The 20,272-nt window shown below is 50.0% G+C and overlaps 10 protein-coding genes across 10 annotated transcripts; 6 read left to right on the forward strand and 4 right to left on the reverse strand.

Annotated features, from left to right (window-relative positions):
- Positions 1 to 201: 201 nt before the first annotated feature.
- M431DRAFT_79910 (hypothetical protein) lies at positions 202 to 699 on the reverse strand (the record flags this gene model as incomplete). Its single annotated transcript, XM_024922878.1, has 4 exons — positions 202 to 344; positions 419 to 481; positions 556 to 571; positions 637 to 699. The coding sequence occupies 4 exons, from the start codon at positions 697 to 699 to the stop codon at positions 202 to 204; spliced, it is 285 nt and encodes a 94-aa protein (XP_024776500.1).
- Positions 700 to 898: 199 nt separating this feature from the next.
- M431DRAFT_387037 (hypothetical protein) lies at positions 899 to 1,812 on the forward strand. Its single transcript, XM_024914760.1, has 5 exons — positions 899 to 1,089; positions 1,184 to 1,186; positions 1,394 to 1,506; positions 1,570 to 1,633; positions 1,691 to 1,812. The coding sequence occupies exons 1-5, from the start codon at positions 1,035 to 1,037 to the stop codon at positions 1,723 to 1,725; spliced, it is 270 nt and encodes an 89-aa protein (XP_024776501.1). The 5' UTR covers positions 899 to 1,034; the 3' UTR covers positions 1,726 to 1,812.
- Positions 1,813 to 2,101: 289 nt separating this feature from the next.
- On the reverse strand, positions 2,102 to 3,121 carry M431DRAFT_112181 (hypothetical protein; the record flags this gene model as incomplete). The annotated part of the gene is made up of 1 exon (XM_024911821.1): positions 2,102 to 3,121. The coding sequence occupies exon 1, from the start codon at positions 2,954 to 2,956 to the stop codon at positions 2,102 to 2,104; it is 855 nt and encodes a 284-aa protein (XP_024776502.1). The 5' UTR covers positions 2,957 to 3,121.
- A 336-nt stretch (positions 3,122 to 3,457) lies between these two features.
- M431DRAFT_493299 (hypothetical protein) lies at positions 3,458 to 4,170 on the forward strand (the record flags this gene model as incomplete). The annotated part of the gene is made up of 3 exons (XM_024917098.1): positions 3,458 to 3,496; positions 3,588 to 4,000; positions 4,125 to 4,170. 3 exons carry the CDS (start codon positions 3,458 to 3,460, stop codon positions 4,168 to 4,170), a joined length of 498 nt encoding a protein of 165 aa, XP_024776503.1.
- Positions 4,171 to 4,815: 645 nt separating this feature from the next.
- On the reverse strand, positions 4,816 to 5,702 carry M431DRAFT_81902 (hypothetical protein; the record flags this gene model as incomplete). The annotated part of the gene is made up of 2 exons (XM_024923094.1): positions 4,816 to 5,530; positions 5,587 to 5,702. 2 exons carry the CDS (start codon positions 5,700 to 5,702, stop codon positions 4,816 to 4,818), a joined length of 831 nt encoding a protein of 276 aa, XP_024776504.1.
- A 1,161-nt stretch (positions 5,703 to 6,863) lies between these two features.
- On the forward strand, positions 6,864 to 7,675 carry M431DRAFT_3938 (hypothetical protein; the record flags this gene model as incomplete). Its single annotated transcript, XM_024914814.1, has 2 exons — positions 6,864 to 6,934; positions 6,988 to 7,675. The coding sequence occupies 2 exons, from the start codon at positions 6,864 to 6,866 to the stop codon at positions 7,673 to 7,675; spliced, it is 759 nt and encodes a 252-aa protein (XP_024776505.1).
- Positions 7,676 to 8,153: 478 nt separating this feature from the next.
- On the forward strand, positions 8,154 to 8,964 carry M431DRAFT_3939 (hypothetical protein; the record flags this gene model as incomplete). The annotated part of the gene is made up of 2 exons (XM_024914815.1): positions 8,154 to 8,203; positions 8,286 to 8,964. 2 exons carry the CDS (start codon positions 8,154 to 8,156, stop codon positions 8,962 to 8,964), a joined length of 729 nt encoding a protein of 242 aa, XP_024776506.1.
- A 271-nt stretch (positions 8,965 to 9,235) lies between these two features.
- Positions 9,236 to 10,821, reverse strand: M431DRAFT_3940 (hypothetical protein; the record flags this gene model as incomplete). Its single annotated transcript, XM_024914816.1, has 3 exons — positions 9,236 to 10,439; positions 10,519 to 10,745; positions 10,813 to 10,821. The coding sequence occupies 3 exons, from the start codon at positions 10,819 to 10,821 to the stop codon at positions 9,236 to 9,238; spliced, it is 1,440 nt and encodes a 479-aa protein (XP_024776507.1).
- A 1,537-nt stretch (positions 10,822 to 12,358) lies between these two features.
- Positions 12,359 to 14,873, forward strand: M431DRAFT_80131 (hypothetical protein; the record flags this gene model as incomplete). Its single annotated transcript, XM_024922906.1, has 3 exons — positions 12,359 to 12,578; positions 12,661 to 13,428; positions 13,948 to 14,873. The coding sequence occupies 3 exons, from the start codon at positions 12,359 to 12,361 to the stop codon at positions 14,871 to 14,873; spliced, it is 1,914 nt and encodes a 637-aa protein (XP_024776508.1).
- Positions 14,874 to 16,707: 1,834 nt separating this feature from the next.
- Positions 16,708 to 19,432, forward strand: M431DRAFT_550993 (hypothetical protein; the record flags this gene model as incomplete). Its single annotated transcript, XM_024921328.1, has 2 exons — positions 16,708 to 17,381; positions 17,563 to 19,432. Exons 1-2 carry the CDS (start codon positions 16,942 to 16,944, stop codon positions 19,430 to 19,432), a joined length of 2,310 nt encoding a protein of 769 aa, XP_024776509.1. The 5' UTR covers positions 16,708 to 16,941.
- Positions 19,433 to 20,272: the final 840 nt, after the last annotated feature.

Raw genomic sequence — 20,272 nt, forward strand, 5'->3', positions numbered from 1 at the left:
TCATGGCATACTGTATTCCTTTTTACATGAATGGGGATCCGAAGTTTTGGAACAACATGCAAGCTGTGTTTCTCCTCGGCACTCCGCCCTAATGCTTCTCGACATATACAGATCTTAATTCCCCCATCTCATGTCCCAAGCTGCTGCATGTCAAAAGATTATCCCACCGACGGCTTTTGCTTCTCGAAACTTGTGACAGATTTAGTGCTCGCCGCCGTGTCCATCGGAGCTCTGAGCGGCGCGATGAGCGGCACCCTGTCGGGCGAGTCGCAGGTTCTTGTCGACGAAGAACTTGCGGGTGGTGGAGTAGGCAGCGGCGCCCAGAGCGAAACCGACGACGACGACTAAGTGAGTTTGCTCATGTTAGAATATTCGCATCATTGAATTGGCCGCGGGACTGGGATGAGTCTTTTCGTACAGAGGGGGTACAGCTCGGCAGGGATCTGCTTGAGCTTGCGGAGGCGCTGGGAGACGGTGTGGCCTTGTGTAAACTTGTCAATAACTGTCGCTGCTGGTTTGCCGAGCTGCTCGGCGAGCATCAATGCCGTCACATACCGGCCTGGTCCTCCTTCTGTTATAGCCGCGAGGTTAGCCGGGATCTCTCCAATCGGGAGCTTCAGGATGGCCTGCACTTACGGGGACGGGTCGCATCATGCGGGCCGTAGGGCGGAAGGCCCGAAGAGCAAGAGTAGGACGCATTGTGATGAGCGGAGAGGGTTCAACCGAGAGAGCTTCAGGGCGGGCGCAAGAATTGCTGCTTGATGGAAGAGGAATTGTTTGGTTTCAAAGAGTCTCTCATGGGCTGGTGCAATTCCCACATCAGCAAATGGCCCACTTGCGCCCACCGAGTGGCCCCATTGGCCCGATGAGCGCCTGAGGCACACATTTTCAATCCGGAACATCTGATTCGGAACCTCTAGCTGCCAACATTCGACGCATAGCGAAATCTCCCACCCGCAATTCCTCCTCCTCGAATTCGCTCCAATTGTCGCCCGCACATCGCCCGCACCGTCGCCGAACCCGAATCATTCATCATGTCCGACGAGGAAGGCCAGGAGCTTGTCACCAAGCCCTTCAAGTTTGTCACTGGTACGGCTGTTCGCCCGAGATAAAATATCCCCTCTCCCAAAAAAGTGGTCTGATCTCTCGAGTGCATCCGAGGCTAACAACGGCGTTTTTGCAGCTGGTGAGATTGCCCAACACAGGCGCTCCTTCTACGTGAACGAACGACCGACCGGCTCGGGCAGCTTGATCAATGCATTGCCCATCGACTGCGAGCTACTTACCCGCAGCTTGGAATAGCTTGAGCTTTGCCCGTCGCCGGAGGACCCGCTTCGCAGATATACCTTTCGTTATATATGCACACATGTCGCTAACTCGAGTGCTCGCGCAGGCACTGATGCCCGTTTCCCCAACGTGAACCAGACCAAGCACTGCTGGCAAAACTACGTCGACTACCACAAGTGCATCCTCGCCAAGGGAGAGGACTTTGCGCCTTGCCGTCAGGTACGAGGACTGGAAGGAGCTGTAGCTTATGCGCGCATCTGAGTATACTGAACCATTGTGTAGTTCTGGTTGGCCTACCGATCACTGTGCCCCTCTGGATGGTACCAGCGATGGGACGAGCAGCGCGGTATGTTTCACTTGGTCGATTTATTCGCAACTAAAGCTGATATTTGGTCTCAAACAGAGTCTGGTAACTTCCCTGTGAAGCTCGATGCTTAAATTCCATATTTGACGTGGCGGGGTACATAAGCAAGGGTGTTCACATAGATTAAGCAGCCAGGCGGCGCATGAGCTGCAGGAAAATGTAGTAGTAGTCAATCACAAGCAAACAGGCTTAATTCTTGACTATTACCTCGTGACCAATTGCTTCTGTTCATGCACCTATAGCTGAGTATGACGTACATCACGCATACATCACCAAGATTACAAGAATCACTCAAAGAAATGCTCCATATACACATTAGCTATATTGGTATCGTATCAAACTCGAAGATGTTATTCCTTTCCCAAATGCACCCAATGACCAAAACACCTTTCATTGCTTTTTGAAGGAAAATAGAAAGAAATTCAAAATCAAAATCGCGGTCCAATCCCATTATGAAGATTTCTTTTCATCCTCATTCTCCGACTCAGAACTCATGAATTCATCGTCCTCGTCAAAGCCGAAGAATGTTCTCGGCTTGGCCTTTGATGGACCAGCAGCCTCTGTTGGAGGGGGTGACTCCTTAGAGCTCTCCGAATCTTCTCCTTCGCTTGCAGATTTGCTATTGCTTTGCTCAGTGGATGCGGAGTCATGAGATGAGCTGAGGAGGTTGTCTTTGTAGTTTCCAGACTTCATCGCAGCCAGCACGGCTTCACGAGTTCGCTCGTTGCTTTCTTCTTTGTCTTCAACCCACTGGCCGTCCAACTTGCCCCTACCGCCGGACTTGATTTCTGCCTCTCTCCTCTCTGCATGGTCAACAATTTCTTCCCATCGTTGACGTCGTTTCTCCTTTTCCTTCTTCTCCATCTCTGGTTTGATAGCGAGATACTCGGCGAGAGCCTTGGCCTCGTTGATAGTGCGGATTCGTCTTCCATCCAGGTTTCGGCTTGAGCCGCCATCGTCTTGCTTCTGCTTCTTGCGCGATGACATGCGACCACCGGCAGCTCGGAGCTGAGATCCGAAACCACCCTTTCCACCGCATAGGGGAATGGCGAGGCGTAGAGAGAGGAAATCATCCTCGTCTGATGTCAGGTACGTTGAAAGGGGTGCCTCTGATACTTGGGGTAGCAGTCGATTTGAGAGTGTTGTGATGATGAACTTGGCTTCGGTGGCACCGGCAGGCAGCTTGTCATCGATCTGCTCCCGCAGGGATGTGACTGTAGTAGTCGGAGATGCGCGCAAGACCAAAGTTGGTGGCAGACCGAGACCATTGAAGGTCGAGATGAGGACGTTGAGATGTTCCGCCATTGTGATGAATGGTTTGTTATAGATGTGGTGATGCGATCGTTTCAGAGAAGAGCTGCGAAGAGTGAAGAGCGCGGATGGATGATGTGGAAGAGTTAGTTGTTGACAGAACAGACGCCGCACTTAAGACGTCGACTTGCAAGCCTGAAAGTTTGTCGTTGGCCGGGCAAAGCGATAAGAGATGCGTTGCGACGCAGCAGAGCCACGATCATAAGGTTTGGGGAGTTGGCGGCGAAAGGACGGGCGGAAAGTTTGTCATGTGAGGTCGCGAGCTGCGCCACAGTACCGGGAGGCGCTAGCAGTCATTATCAGAGCATCGCTTATCTACACGTGATTACCAGCCACAACGCACACTTTCGCGACCTCCCCACTTCGCTAGGGTGGAATTTCATGTAGGGCTTCCGCCCACAAAAGTTATCCAATTCGAGATCTTTTGGTTGTACGCCTGTTCCCGAAAAACCGTCAACTTTCCAACATCGACCCTCCGAGCAGCAAACCGCCACGATGTTGATTCCCAAGGCCGACCGCAAGAAGATTCACGAGGTATTTTTCGACGATGTCTACGAAACCGCGAGCGCGAGCTCGATGAATTGAAATCAAGTCCCAGGTGTCACTGACAATTGTCTGGTATTAGTACCTCTTCCGCGAGGGTGTCCTCGTCGCGCAGAAGGACTTCAACCTCCCCAAGCACCCCGATATTGACACCAAGAACCTGTTCGTCATCAAGGCTGCTCAGTCCCTCAACTCCCGCGGCTATGTCAAGACTCAGTTCTCTTGGCAATACTACTACTACACCCTGACCCCCGAGGGTCTCGACTACCTCCGGGAATGGCTTCACCTGCCTGCCGAGATCGTTCCTGCTACTCACATCAAGCAGCAGCGATCACACGCTCCTCCCCGTGGCATGCTCGGCGAGGGCGAGCGTGAGCGACGACCTTTCGGCCGTGGACGTGGCGGCGACCGTGGTGACCGTGAGGGTGGATACCGAAGGAGGGATGCTGGCGAGGGCAAGGAGGGTGGTGCTCCCGGCGAGTTTGCTCCTCAATTGTGAGAATTCTCCTCCCCTTTCTCTTTCCGAGATGATATGAATGGGTTTCTTTTGCTACGGCCGCCCGAATTCATCATCGGTTCAATGGTTGGGGATGTTTTGCTAACTTTTCTTCTCCTACAGCCGTGGTGGCTTTGGCCGTGGACGTGGTGCTGCTCCTCCTTCCTAAACGAATCTGTCTCTTTCGGGGTTAACAAATCTTATGATGCATGGCGCAATAAGACAACGGCATGTAGTCTAAAAAACGTGAGGCAATCCTCACCATGAGTCCACTCATGAAGAAATGGGAAGTGAGGGGGGATATCGTGGGAGTTCTTGGAGGTTAGATCCTCGGAAATCATTTGCATCAGGGTCAATGTTTGCCATCAACGAGATAATTTTCCTTTATGCCTAACATGTGAGAACGTGCACCTGGTGAAGAGGGGACCATTTGAAACATGACGAGTGAAGAAAAAATTCTGGAGAGCGGGATGCTTGGCTGGTCTTGCCGGGAGTGTCTGCGCGGTTTTGCATGAGGTTGATGGAGGAGATGGATTGGCTCAATTGATATCCTTCCTTGTTCCAATTACTCGGGGTCATTGTGCAAAGTGATGTCATGAAGCAATTTAGAAGATCGATGTACTATCTTCATGCAATTATGCTATATCTAACGAGGGGTGCCATCCAGCATACTGGCTTGACATCCTATCTAGTGCATTTGCAGCCATCAAATGCGCAAACTGCTGAGCCTGCCTCTACGCATTCTGGAACTTGTCAAGCCCAAAACGAAGATCTGACCTCATAGGAAGAAGAATCTGATGATGAGAATCTGCACCTACTCGTCTTCGCTCTCGTCGGCTTCAACACAGACAACAGCCTCATCCATATTAATATTGATTTCAAATAGCGTAATGACATATTGTTGCCAGCTCTCGTCGGAGTCCTCGTAAGATGAGCCTTTTAAAGTTACCATTCCTGACACATTGGGGCTGATGTTTCCTGCCAAAACGCATTCATTTTCTCCAGGAATAATTTCAAAGAGTGCGGCTAAATGTCCAACAGTATCTTCACCCTTTTTGAGGACAAATTCACTGTCGACCTCAGCATGAAGCGTAACCGGGCTTGGATTTGTGAGTATCATGGTGATCTTGATCTTTTCGCCGAAGATTCGGATTCTCTTTATAGTGGTTGTCATCCTAGGCATGTTCGCCAAATTAATGGACATTGTCAACCGATGGCCACTTGGAGAAACTCTAAGGGCAGCAGTGGCCTGTTTACGGACGTCCAGCTCGTTATTGGCATTCTCCTTAGGCATGATGTCGCAGAAGAAATTCTTGAATCCCACCATGCTCTTGATATGCATAATAGGTTCCTCATCGATTCTCCACTTGGTTATCACATAATTGTCACTGTCGGGTATCATTTGCGTGTCCGGACTGGTAATCTCTCCAACAAGAATGTTGCGATAGTAAAGACGAACTCGGACGGTGCTGACCCAACCGATGTCGAATCCAGCACAGAGGGTGCCTTCTACATCCAGACGCAACGATCTGAGGCCCAAATCAGTGATTTTGTAATTGTTGAACCAGCCAACGAACAAACTCACCTAGAGTCTTGGCTTGAAATGAAAAAGCGGGCAATATATAATTCTCCTCCCGTCTCAAGCATGTCAGTGATATCTTCCTGATCGGAAGCATCGCTGGAACTTTCAGCTTTAGGCATGATTCTCGCCGCAGGCTGCTCAGATGGTTCGAGAGAGGCTGGGTTTGCAATATGAATGCGAGAGGATGATGATCGAGATAGCTTCTGGTTCGTCGAGTGTGCAGACTTAAGTACTTTTTCGCATCGGCATTCACTTCAGCGATGCCGCTCATCAAAAGAGAAGGATGAAAAGAAGAGAAAGAAGCTCGCTTGAGTGAATTACGAGGCGAAATTATACAGCATTTGCATAACAGCTGACAGGCCACGTCTGCAGGCTGGCTTAACGCCGCCTTAGTTTCTGCATGCTCCTCCTCATAATGAAAGCCATGTCCTTCTAAAAGCAAATAGATTTAGAGGAGCTCATTCTTGTCACTGTGCTGCCTTGATGCAGAGAGTCACTATGTGGAACCTCAAGTTCGCTATCCAACACCCAAGTGACTACATAAAGTTCAGGTATATTAACAAGATGCGGAGCAAATGTATTAGATGCTTTCTGCTACTATTGTAACTATATTGATCCATCATCTGATAGTATCACTGATGCTGAGTCACAGTCTATGGCGCTGAACAGCTACTTCCTTGATGTGTGGCTGATCACTTGGAGATGCTTCAACCGATCTCTCTCCTATTTGGCGTGGACCAAAAACTTACGACCTAATTGTCTACGTCAACATAAAGATTTTGCTAGCCCCTGAATTAGATATCGCATGGCGTTATAACATACATCTCGTGGAGTGTAATCATATATGGGCGTCTCATGGGATACAAAGAGAAGACGCATGATGTTATATTTGCTCTCAGAACACACGAGTTCGTGGTAGATGCAGAGATCGATCTATGGAGTGCTACCAGCTGTTTGGTATGCTGCCAGCTGGTGAGATCTGCTGCTATTTGCCCCGAGAGGGCTATTTAAACTCTGTTCGCGAATTCAAACACAATTCCTCCCTTCTTCTCTTCTTTTATATCTTCTCCAAGAGCAGATAGACATACAAAAATGTTGATGCTCAATGATATCTGTGTCTCATGTGCGTAGCTAGAGAAGTCATACTTTTTACCTCTCTTCTTCATTCATCAGTATTAGAAATTTGAAGCTTCTTGAAACATCAGCAGAGTCTATCTCGAAATATCTCGCTTGCGCAGATTACACACGACTTCTCGTATTCGTCCAATACTTCAGTCAACATGAACAACATACCGGCACTGGAGTGGGTTGTGGAGATTTATGAACTCTATCTGACTGCTAGATCTTTCAGGTTTGCATTTTTATTTATACTTTCTGTATTTCTTGGATACTTACACACTATAGATCCGCAGCAGTCCAAGTCGGTGCTACGATCGGACCTGGAGTTGATGTTGGCTGGATCAGTTCTGCAACGGTCCTTCTTCTCTATGGCCAAACTCTTCTGGGAAGAATGACTCTCGAAAATAGAATGATCAATTCCTCGATTACTAATGACGCACTCGTTCTGCAGATGGAGGAGTTTGAGATTCAGGATATGACTGCGTTCAAGAGTTTTGTTCGGGATATAATGCCCAAACCATGGAACGGATGTCGACTCGATAAAACCGCATTGACCGGCAAGCTGGAGGTCGTTGATAAAGGCCATAGTCTCACAATTGCCATAGATTTGTGTGGCATTGGGGGTCTCGAAACGACTGAACTCAGTGTGGCGCTCTCTGGCCACATACTTAAGATCAATTTCTCGATGACGAACGCGGCCACTGTGGAAATATACTTCGATGAAGCTGAATTTCGGCTTCAGAAGAATGGGGTTGACTTGGCTATTTTGGCCGGAGACTTCAATATTGAGACCGGCGAAACAACTTATGAGTTGGAAGGGGAAATTGATTCGTTTTCGCGGAAAGAGCTTTTCGGAAATGCAACTTTGGCTGGATACCATCTGAAAGCCAATGACTTGAAGAAAACGTGGCTCATCCATGCTCTCCGAGAGTTCAAAATAGATGTCAATCTGGACCAAACGGTCGTTTATTAACTTGGCTTGACAACCCAGCTGATGCCCTCTTGTCAACCAAAAAATCGGCGATGGAGGAGAATGACAGTTTTGAACAGCTACTTGAGAGATGGTGGCTTACGGACGCAAAGAAGAGCTCAGGTTATGCAGTTTTGGTAGCTCTAACAGCTCAAATTGAATGATATCAGTTTTATTTGCAGACGCCAGTACGAGGAAGCTCAGACGGAGGTCAAGCAACTTGCGGAAGTGTCGTGGCAACTGCCAAGCAAGCTATATACCTGTACTTTCCCTTCGTAATTCACTGCAGCCTACTTCTTTCCCTCTTGAAACACTCTTCCTCGGGAAGTAACAGTTGTGTCAGCCTGTGAATGCTTCAGACATTTAAATCCATCGCGTGAGTTTTGGAGTATACTCCAGATCTTGATCTTCGACTTCCAGACGTCGCAAACCTGTTATCGCTTCAACTCTCTACGGGATACATTTGGAAGATCTTGCGGCCATGGCGGAAATGATGATTGACAAGCTTCATTTCACCAATCCTTCCATGAGGTATGGCCGTCTAGCTACTCACCCCTCGCATCCGCTACTGCTTCCTTACACTCCCCTTGAAAAATACTTATTCCTACCACAGATCTTTTGATCTCGAAATCAGCGCCATCATCGACCCGGAACTCGACATTGGCTGGATCAGCAATGTGACAGTCTCCCTCTTCTACCCTCGACGCCTTATTGGCGAAAAAACTCGTCGCAAAACATACATCATTCCCGACGAGGACAATAAAGAATATATCCGTTTCCAGGGGGTGAAAATTCGGGATATGATAGGATTCAAGGCTTTTATGGAACGCTTGATGCCCAAGTCAGAAATCATCCGTCAGGGAGAAGGCCAAACGCTTATCACTGCCGCAGTGGACAAAGACGAGAATGGCCATAATCTCTCGGTGGCTATAGATCTAAACGACATATCGAGCGTTACTATTTCGAAAGTAGACTGCCAGGTCGCTGACCAGGCACTTACACTCACATTCAGAGTATCGAGTTCGAATCCGGTTGATTTGCCTTTCGGATACTGCAAGTTCTCGTTGAAAAAAGACGAAACGCTTCTGGCTTCATTGGAGGGTCACTTTAATATTTTGCCTGATTATTGCGACATTACCTTAACAGGGGATTGTGAAGCTACTACCGTCAAGCTTGCTGGAACGGCGATTTTGAAGGGAGCCCTGGCATTTGACCACGCTGGTAGTTGGATTGATCGTGCTATCCAACTCTTTGAAGTTGAAGTCGACCTGGATAGGCTACAGCGAAGTTGAAATGCCGGAGGTTTAGATTAGCACAACCTACAGAAAGCATTGTCCTGCTACTTGTTCAGTGTCATACTACTTGTTCAATGTCATGTTACTTGTTTATTGCAAAAACTAATCAAAGAGGTCTCTCTGCAGTGACCCTCGTGCGCCCGAATATTGCTTTATGGTACATACAGAATCCATTACGTTCCCTCCCCCCATCTTTGTTTTCATCTCACGATTTGCCCAAAAAAACGCCAGCCATCTGAAAATCCCTTTCAGCACCTTTCCTCTAAATCTAGCTCAAGTCCATGGTCTCGGAGCCGGCAGCGGCGGCAGCAGTATTGGTGCCACCGTTCTGGACCGACAAGTCGACGCCGCCATCGTTGCCAATCAAGCGTTTCTCGGATTTGTTAACAAACTCGATACTTCTGGCGGGGTCGTAGAAGAGCTGGAAGCATCGCTTGACGTCATCAATGCCAACCTGCTTGGATTTTCTCTTTGCTGAGACCAGCTGCGATGTGGTGATGAGGTTGCTGGCGTATCGAAGACCGGCTTCCAGGCCAATCTTGGTAAGCAGAGCCAGGGCGTCTGCTGAAACGTCAATCTCCTCCTCCTGCGCTCGAATGGACAGGATCTGTTGGATTTCTTCGGGGTTGTAAGGATGAGTGTTGATGATGACAACGCGATCCAAGAAATCGAGGGGCAGGCCGTGTGGGCTCTTGTAGTCAGTGCCTCGAATACGAGACTGGCCTCGGTTGCTGGCCATGATGACGACTGGCGCCAAATCATCCTCCAGGGCCCGGTTGATGTAAGAGAAGCACTCAATGTCGAGCATGTGCACCTCGTCAATGAAGAGCACGCCGGGAACGATCTCGGCCTTGCCTTCCTCTTTCCACTCCCCAACCTTGGTGTTGATCTGGTCGCGAATCTCGCTGCGAATCTCACCGGTGTCGCCAGAGAAGAGAGCCAGGAAGCCCTGTGTTCGCGAGTTGATGACATCGATTTCGTGCAGCGTCACTGTGTGAACCACCTCCTTGCGCCTTTGCAGCTCTCCGTCGGGGCATTGCAAAAATTTGGTATCGACGCCCATGGCATCGTAATCGCGAGATCGAGCGTATGATCGGCCGAGCTTGGTAATCTTTCCAGAAGACTTGTCAATGGAAATAATATCACCAGCCATGACGCGCTCCTTGGTCATGGCATCAATCATCTTTGCGCCCATGTCGTACACAGCCTCCATATCGGTAGTCTTGATGGTCAGCTTGCCCTGCTTGGCACTGCCGGTGACGCTTCGGTCGATCTGGATCTCGACAACCTCTCCCTCCATAATCTCGCTCTCCTCCTTGATGCGGACGCCGATTGATTTGCGGAAGGCTTGGGTGAGAGCCTCGGTTTTTGACATTTCGAGGGAGAAGATTTCGGAGGACGCGAGAGTCGTGAAGGGGACGTCGGCGCCGAGTGACTGTGCCAGTCCGGTAGCAATGGCAGTTTTTCCCGTGCTATTGTTTGATAGGTGTAAGAAAAATGCCAATAAGAGAAGGGAAAAAAAAAGATGGAAGAATGCGGCGCTCGACCTACCTTGGGGGACCGGCAATCAGGACGGCGCGACCAGCAATCTTGCCCTCTTTGATCATCTGAAGGATAACTGCCGCGGCCTTTCGAGCCTTCTCCTGGCCAACAAGGCCTTGAGACGCGGCTCTGGGCTCGAGACTCGTGGCATCGACGCCGAGTCCACGGATGTGAGAATGCGCGGCGATCAGGTTCAGACCGCGAAGGTCCTTGGACTCGGAAACGGTCACTATGGGCTGGTTCACGGTGGGGAATTAGTCGAAGAACAAACAATGCATTAGACAGAAAGAAAAGCAAACTTACAGCAGCCATTGTGAAGAATGATGATGTCGTTGGCGCAGCAGTTGGGTCACGACAGGATTGATAGCGAAGGATTAGATGCTTGCCTGCTTCAAACAAAGCAGCACGGCGAATTGGAATGGCTGCTTGAGCTCTGTCCCATTTTCTCAGCGCAGGAAAAATTACGGTTCCGGAGAAGCGCGCGTCTGGCGCTTACACGTTAGGCGGGTTTAGTTGCGGTTTAGTTGGCTAGAACAGCTAAACAGAGGCTGGTAGTGTCAAAATACAGTGGACGGGCAGTGGGGCAGTTTGATCGAGCTGAGGCTAGAGGGTGATCGGGGAGACAAGGGGCGGATGTTAAAGCGGTAATCGCCTGAACTACAAACTACAAACTACACCAGGATGTTTGTTAATGGTATCTTGGGGAATATCAAAGAACGATTGTGAAACCAATGAATGTCACTCTTTGTCTTTTATTACATGTATTTTCTATAAATGTCTGAGTAATGAACTTATGCATGGCCTATGCTCTCCTTATGCACGGCTCGCTCATGCTAGGCACCAATCCTGCACACCGCAGCCTGACCGACCTCTGTCTCTAATATCGATTGACTCTCCCCCCCCCCTCATATTTGCTTTGTTTGCTGAAATTGCCTGTTTGTTGGCTGCCATCTGACCAACCGCAACCCTGTTCTTGCAGCATCAAATCCCCACCCCATAACATTAGTTAAAAGCCACCTCACTGCGGTTCTTATAATCTAATCCCTGCAACCCGGGTTTTTGTTTGCTATCTGTGCTCAGATAGTTGATGTAGTTGTATGCACGGAAATGGTTCCTATTCGCAGCTCTTTGTTCAGGTGGAAGGGAAAATATTTGTTTAGGTCTCTTCTAGCAGCTTCTCCCCCTAATACCTGCAGCTGATAGCTAACGAGGTACATCACCCGACATCAAATTACATTCAGATTGGATGCATGCAGCGGCATGGAGTCCACCGTGAAAATGCTAGACCTACATATCCATTAGCAGTAGGCGCTCTGTAAACAAAAGAAACCCCCCCTAGCACAGCAGGTCTTTAAGAAAGCGGCAGGCTCGTCTATGGATATTTATTAGTGCCTTAGTTCCCTAAGACTATAATTGCTTTTTACAACCCGACATTGCAACTCTCACCAACACTCGTTCAAACAAAAGAGTGCCCTGACCCGCCAACCCGCACACCCACCACATCCACCTTTCTCTGCCAACCTGCCTCGTCCTTTATTTATTGTTTTCACGATACTCGGCCCAACAGCACTGTGTCTATCAACCAAACCAAACAAACGCCTTTCCTGATAGCATTCTGCCTTGATTCTGCGGATATTATTTCGGGGCCTACTTACTAGTTCATCATATTTGATGCTCTGTGACATCTGTCTCATCTGGAGGGTTTTCCAAAGCTCGCTGGATGAGTTGGAAGAAGATGATCATCGGTGATTCGGTAGTAAACTGAATCCTTCGCTCCCAGAGTATCAAAGATTCTCTCGTACAATCTATCTGATCGCCGTCATTGTCCACATCCTACGCCATCGCCATCATGGGTCAGGATCCTCCTCGGCGGCCTTCGCAGCAAGGCTTCCATAATACCTTTGGGCAGGGTCGCAGTATCAAGCGAGACTCGATCCAAGGAGATGGTCAACGATCATCAGGTGATACCGCACCGAATGCTAAGCGCATTCGCACTGTCGATCGACCTGATGAACGGAGTCCTGTTGACCAACGCGATCATCTTGAAGGATCCAGCCCAACGACGTTAGGTAGTGCCACCCCAGAAGCCATTTGCTCGAGAAATCCTTGCTGAGCACAGACTGTGAACCTACTAACGACATTTTCGTACAGTCTCACATAGACAACGCCATCCCGACACCCCCAAACAGCATCCTTCGAGCCAGTTATCCAAGCCACTCACCAACCATGTGTCGGGCATCTCCTTCAAACCAGTGCTAGATCTTATTTTTGACAGATTTTTCTGGTGCAAACTCAAAAGCGAGGCCAAAAAGTCTCACAATAGGGCAATTCAAAGTCAAGCGCACAGTCATTACCATCCATCAGACTACGGCAGCTCTCCGGAGTTTATTGCTGCTCAACAGAAGCAGAATCTCGACGACATGAAGAGGGCTGACAAACACGTGGGAGAACTTGACGAACAAATCGCATCAGCTATGCAGCCACTCATACGGCACATTTCAGAAGCTTGGGGCAAGAGCTCTGATGGATCAAACGCTTCGGAGGAGAGAGAGGCATCGGAGGCCAAAATCAACACCATCCAAACCACCATGAAAAAGGAGATGGAGGAATCGTTCAAGAAAGAGGTCGCAGAGTCGCAGCAATTCATCAAGGAGCTGGTCGGATCGCAAATGGCCAAACTCAAGGAGGCGTTGGCTCAAGAAAACGAACAAAAGCTACACGCGCTTCAGAAGACGCTGGCCCAAGAGGGTGAAGACAGAGCAACCTCTCTCAGGGAGACACTGATACAAGAAAACGAGAAGCGAATCGCAGAAATGAAAGAATCCATCAACCGGGAACACAAGGCCAAAATCGCAGCGCTCGAGAATGCTTTGGCAGACGAAGCCAAGAATAAGGACAGAATTGCAGCTCTTGAACAAAGTCTGTCTAACGAAGCCAAGAACAAGGACAGAATTGCAGCACTCGAAAAGAGTCTGTCTGCGGAAGTTGGAAACAAAGACCGAATTGCAGCGCTCGAAAAGAGTCTGCTCAACGAAGCCAAGAACAAGGACAGAATCGCAGCGCTTGAAAAGAGTCTGTCTGAGGCAGTTCGCAACAAAGACAGAATCACAGAACTCGAAAAGAGTCTGTCTGGAGAAATACGAAACAAAGACAGAATCGCTGAACTCGAGAAGAGTCTGTCCGAGCAAGTACGAAACAAAGATAGAATCGCAGATCTCGAAAAGAGTTTGTCTGAACAAGCAAATTACGAAAAGAAAATTGCTGAGCTCGAAAAAACCCTGTCTGAACAAAGAGAAAAGAACTCTGGACTTCAAAAAAGGGTAGCAATAGCGGTGGCCAGACTTGACAGGGCGGAAGCAGATCAGAAGCTACTGATCAAGTCATTGGTAGACCCTAAGCAGCTTACTGTGATTAAGGATCAGGTGTTGAGGCTGGAAGACAGCCTTAGAGAGGCACTCTCAGAACAACGACGACTCTCGGAATCGTCAATAAACAAGGCACAGCTCGCTCAGCAGCTGCAACAGCTTTCACTCTCCCAAGATGACAAGTTCAGCAAGCATGAGGCTCGCGTGAACGACCATTCTACAATAATCAAGCGGCTGGAGGAACAACTATGCGATCATTCCAAACTCATTACGGAAAACAAACCGCAGAAAGATGCAGCTACACGACTTGATAAGCTGGAATCTACTATATCCAACTTCTCGGCAGAATGGGAGGAGATGAAGAAGCGTGTGGAAAAGCTCAGTTCAATTAGGTCGGCATCTGTCCCCGATAACAAGATATTGGACGTCATCAAACCCGAAGTGGATAAACTTGACAAAAACATAAGGGAGAATATTGCAAAAATCCAGGGCAAGCTCCAACCATTTCTTGTGCAAGAGAGTCTTAAGCGAGAGACTCTGGAGGAACAATTCGGCAATATTACTCGCCAGGTATCTGGGATTGAAAAAGAGCATGCCATAATAAAAGCGGACTGCTCTGAGATAAGGGAGCAGGTGAACAATCAGAACCAACTGAATACCCTGGAAGGGAGTCGGTTCGATGAGAAACTCGACCGTCGAACGAGTATGCTCATGGATAAATTCAGATCACAAATGGAAGGTGTGTACATACAGGTGCAATCTCTCAACGCGTGGCAGACCAACTTCAATACCGCGGGCCTCTACGGGAACATCATATCTCACATTAACAAAACGATTCCGGAAGGTCCAGGTACAGCACCGCAAATTGTGGCTCTCAAGCAACAGCTGAACGGCATTGAGGCGCGCCTCGCGGCCTGGGAGAATGCAAGCAACAAGAGGCGGAAGCTTCCCGGTGGTAACGTAAAGGTGGTTAATGGCCGCCAAATAGACGCGCAATGATTCTTTCTTTCATTATTTTATTTTTATCTCCTGCCGAAAAGGTGATGAGAGATTCGCATGGCACTAGGGAGCACAAAGGTCTGGCAATTTTGGGGGGTTTCCAGGCGGCTGAATGAATGCTTTACAGCGGGATTGATTAGGCCAAGGGGTTGGCCAATCTGGGTTTTCAGACAAGGGGCCAGGATTCAAAAGGACAATGTTTGCTTCGATCGCTTGGCGCAATGGGAAACGCATTGACGTCGTACGGAGTGTGGTCCGTCAGGATGGTTTTTTACCGGTGCGGTGGCAGCTTGGCTGGTTGCACGCAAGGGCGATCTGGAGGACTGAGTGAGATCTTTGATGTATGAGATTTGTATGGACAAGGAATACCAAAGGAACGGATCGATATGTAGGCATATGTAGTTTATCAACATAATTGCATTTGTGATTTATTTCTGCTTGATATTTATGGTTGATGGTGTACAGAGATATTATCGTTGCTTTTCTACGGGCTTACTCTATGTAATAAATTCTTGCGCTACTAATGAACAGAAAAGATACGTATTGGCACTCAAGAATATTACAAAGAAGGGTGACACGAGCTGTGTGACGAAAAGCAGACAGAAAAGATTGTTTGCCCGACATCTCGACAAAGAGAAAGTGGACAGAGAAGATGTGAATCCCACTTAATAGGGTAAGATCAATGCTTTCCTCACGCGCATCTGACGTCCAAACCGACGCAGTGATAACTCTCAGTTTGGCCACAAAAAGTAAACAAAGTGGAGGGCCTTCAAATGTGAACAATGAGGCTAACAAGAGGTCCATTTTGATATCCACCCGGGACCCGTCACTTGATGCTATTGCGTCGATATCAAGCAATGCAGCCCCATGCCCCCGTCTATTAAAGTTCAAGCATAAAAGACGAGCTTGTGTGCTGTTTTTGAAGCGGAACATCCAAATAGAGCAAAAAGAAAGCCGTGGCTTGTTCTCTTTGGGGAGTTGAGGACCAAAGTATATAGTAGCTAGCACGGTTGTTGATAGATCAGATCAGGAGCTCCCCTGGTGGACTATTACTCGTAAATCGTATAGAGCACATCCGAAACAACATCAAAGTCCATCAGCCAATGAAATGGACCAATGCGCTGTAGAGTGCAAAGTCAGCCAGTAGAGCGATAGCCGTAATCCTTGCCTCAAGTCACTTCCCTTGACCTTCTTTCTACTACTACTGTGCTCATACAGTATTCCGTGCGTTGTGACGTGACTTTCAAGAATCAACACAACCAACATCACAATTGTCGACGCCACTGCGGAATTTCCCTGCTTGGCGGCGCGTATCGTATTATAGCGTGCATGCACCGCTGGGCCTCAAACCTTAAGCAGCCCTGGAGCAGAAGTGACGGACAAGTGAGCTCGCACAGCGCTGTCGGGTATCCGTCCATACAAAATTGAACCTACGCACAGGCCCCCCAATTCCCCCGGGAGCACCAGCGCCAGCACCAGTAGCAGCGCCAGTAGCAGCATCAGCACTACCAGTTGGCAGTTGAGCCCAGCTTCTTCCCGCCCGCCAGCACTTTTAGGTAGCATTGAGTTCGAGTGGCCTGAGCAGCGCCAGTCCAGTCGGAGAGTTAAGGTACTTGCGCCTCCACCCACCGCCGGCCGCTCTTCCTGGTACCGATCGCCAAAAACCATCTCGTGGGCATCTGCATCACGTCCCTCCACGAACATCCAATCCATTGCCGCATCTCGCCCTGCTGCGATTCGGCCGCCTGTCGCGCTCAGTCGATTCGCTACTGCTCACGAGAGAAAGCGCTTTGTGCGAGATCTCAGAGACCAGCGGCCGCAGCCCCGAGCGCTGCTGAAGCGCCCCAACCACCGTCGCCTGTTCTGCTGCTGGCCTTGTCCTTTGTCCGGGCAGTTCTTTGTCTCGCCTTTGCCTCTGTGCTGCAGCCCCCCAGCCGTGCGGCACTTGCGTCTGCATCACCATCGAATCCGCCTCCATTGTCGCGCTCTCTGTCGCCCGCTGCCGCTCGTCTCGTCGGTCGCGCTCCGCCGCTCACTCGTGCCTGCGGCATGATCACGCCCAAGCACGATGGAAGCGGCGCGGAAGACGATCGAGGTGCTCAGCCAGCGCATCCTGCCCGAACGACCCCATCACCTAGCATTTCACCCCGAATGGCGGTTTCGCCCCAGCCACGGTGACGGCAATTCCTTTGAGGAATGGCATCATCCCCGCCTGCAATACCTGACGCTCTTGTCCGAAGCCGATCGCGGCGTCCTCTTCACAAAGTCCGACTATGACATGCGTGAGGAGCCGGCCAAACCACTCCCACGCGAGGTCAACGCGCTGGCCAAGGGCGGCGAGAAGAAGAAGCTGTCGCTGAGCGACTACAAGAACAAGAAGACGGGGGCCACGTCGTCCACGTCGCCTCCAGAGCCATCAATCGCCAAGAAGAAGGAAAGCGAACGCGCTGGCGAGCTGTCAGCCAACACGGGGGCCACCTCGGACCCCAGATCCGCATCAGAATCAAAGTCTGCCCCCGAAGCGAGGAAGATGGACAGGCCCAGGCCGCGAGAATCAGATCCGCCCGTCGACGCCAAACAGCGACAGGGTCGCGAACAAGCCGCCGACATGAGGTGGGTACTTGCAGCTCCGCTACAGATCGGAGCAACGGTAGCATTGAGCGATCAGCAGCAGCTAACATTGACCCAGATTACCTCTTAAACCTCCTACCAAACACCCATTACCGCCCCGACCGCCCTCTCCCAATTCCAAGAAACGCGTGGCTGACCCGGATGACGAGTCGCGACCCCAGAAGCGATCCAAGCCGGACAGCACCAAGCACGTCGATGACCGGGTACAGCACTCCCGCGATGACGCGCAGAAACGCAAGGATAAAACATCCTCGGCAGCTTCCAGGGATGCACCGTCGCACAAGGACGACAGGCTGTCTGCTTCCGGCGCCAACTCCTCCTCTCTCCCCAATGGCAGAGCCCTTCTCAAGGGTGCCGTGGGCTCTAGTCGCAACAACACCTCACCTGCACATCGTCCACGAGGCGATTCCCTAAATGGCGTCCGCCCTACCGGTTCGGGAAGCAACCGGGTCACGCCCATCAAAGCCGAAGCATCACGGTCAACTGTGCCGCCCCTGCTATCCCCTCTCCACCTGACCTTTGAGGATCGCGAAGCCGAAGACAGATCGTTGGCGAAGCAAAACAAGAAGAAACCCCGTGACGACTCTCGCGAACGGACCAAGTCGCCTAACCGACAGCATAGAAAGTCCGAGTCCATATCAGAGCTCAAGAGACAGAAGTCACCAGCAAGAATCCCGCCGTTGCTCTCGCCAACTTTGCCGCCGATAGTGGAAGCCGCCTTGCAACTTAGAAAGAAAGCATCGATGGAGCCGTTGGAAGGCAAGCCCCTCAAGAGCAAAGATGAGAGAGAGAAGGAACCACCACTGCCGTCCAAGAAGAAGAAGCCGGTGGTTGATTACTCTGACGACGAGGACGAGCCTCTTCAGCAAAAATTACGGAAGGCGCTCATTGTCAAGCTTAAAGTGCCCAAGAAACTGCGGCGAGACTTTAAACGCATTCTAGCCCTGTCATCATCCACAGCAGCCCGCAAAGAGTTGCAAGCACAAAACCAAGAGCATTCCACTGTGCCAGAAGACTCTATCCAGCCTCCGCCCGCACGGAAACGGCCTGTTGCCCCTGACACGGCGGCATCGTCAGAAAGCACTGCACAAAAGAAACCCAAGGTCCCTGAGATTCCCAGCTCGTCTCGTTTGCCCGCTCCGACTACACCATCCAAAAAGGGAGCCGCCACCATGTCGCGCGCCAGCTCTAGCAACTCGTTGGCCCAAACTCCTGGGGACACCGTCAACGCTACTCCATCCGCGTCGGCCTCATCTGCCGCTAGGGTCAATGGTCAAGATGCAAGCCGTCCGGAAACCTCCGAAGCTAGAGCTATGCGAGAGAGAGAGGCCCGATTCTCTACTCTTGGACGCCGCCTTAAGCACGAGGCTGACACAGCAATGAGAGGTGGTGCCGGCGGCTCGCGGGAGCCTGATCTGAACAGAGGCTTCGTGATTAGCGTGGAAAGTTTGCTGGCTTTTATGGCCGGCTTCCAGGCGCAAAACATCTATCGTGGATTGGTCAATAAGAGGAGTGACCCGACTGGATGGTCCAGCCTGTTCCCGCTGCTCGAATTTATCCAGGGCCAAATGAGGAGGCAAGAGGCGCACACTCGTCGATTCCTCCCCCTCTACGTCTTGGTTCTTAACCTTAATGCTATGGCCATTAATGAGCTTATTCGATGCCATGTGGCGACGGAGAATCCAGTTCTCCCACCTCCAGATTGGGTGCGGCTTGAGCGATCACGATTCCGACTCCAGTCTCAGATGAGCGAGGCTCTCAATAACATTGAGAATCATTCTCTGCGTCCCCAGGGCCAGCTTCACCATACGCTTGACGAAATGATGGCGGAAACTCTTCGAGTGCTCAGACACTGGTGCCACTATGAGGACGTCGACTGGACTCCTGACGCTAACCTCGAAGAGTCTGTTGCTCCCCGGGACCACTGAAGTGAATTGAATGATGTTCCAATGGGACAGAGGGAACCCTCTCAGCTGGTACATTCTGTTTAAACTATACACTTTACGACAAGCGGCATGGCTGATGGTTGGAGTTGGGCGGCCGGTTCGGAGCCTGCGGGCTTCTCTTTGTGCCATAATAACTCACTAGGTTTTATATGCAGGCAACACAGGCGAACAAAAGATGCTTGATTTTTATTCAAAGGGAGTGAGAGAGAGAGATTCTGCATTTTGGCGTTGGGTCACGAACAAAAACCTTTTTTCTTTTTTTTTTCTTCATCCTTCCTCTCATTGTCGTCTGGCTTCACATACATACTTGGTAGAAACTCAACTGAGCTGAAAGGGAGATGACGGTTTTACCTGGTCGAATGAAGACGAAGATTTCGCCCATGCACCACCGCAAGACGGGGGACTGGGACTGCATCTGTTATCGTTTGACACTTCTGTTTGCTAGCAAAAAATACTGGTTCTTTTTTTTTTCTTTTTTACCTGACGTTTCTTATGATATCCCCTGTGCTCAACACTGTCCTCTCTTTTGTCGTCTGTGATGGAGAGCCCTGGAGAGGTCCCATTAATTAGATGGAATAAAAACCCTGTTTATGATTGAAAGCAGATTTTTGCACGTGTGATTGCTAAGTCTCTTGGCCTTGCTTGGGTCTTTGTATTTACAAAGTTGGTCGGTCACCACCCCTCCTCTATGGCACATTGAAGAGGGGTCCTACATACGATATTTGCACTTGGGCAGCCATAATATCACCGATTTGAAAACGGATACTAGCATAAGAGCAAACACTATTTACACTTGGGCAGCCATTACGTCACCGATTCAAA

This window comes from Trichoderma harzianum (assembly GCF_003025095.1).
Source record: "Trichoderma harzianum CBS 226.95 unplaced genomic scaffold M431scaffold_4, whole genome shotgun sequence".
NCBI classification, from domain to species: Eukaryota; Fungi; Ascomycota; class Sordariomycetes; order Hypocreales; family Hypocreaceae; genus Trichoderma; species Trichoderma harzianum.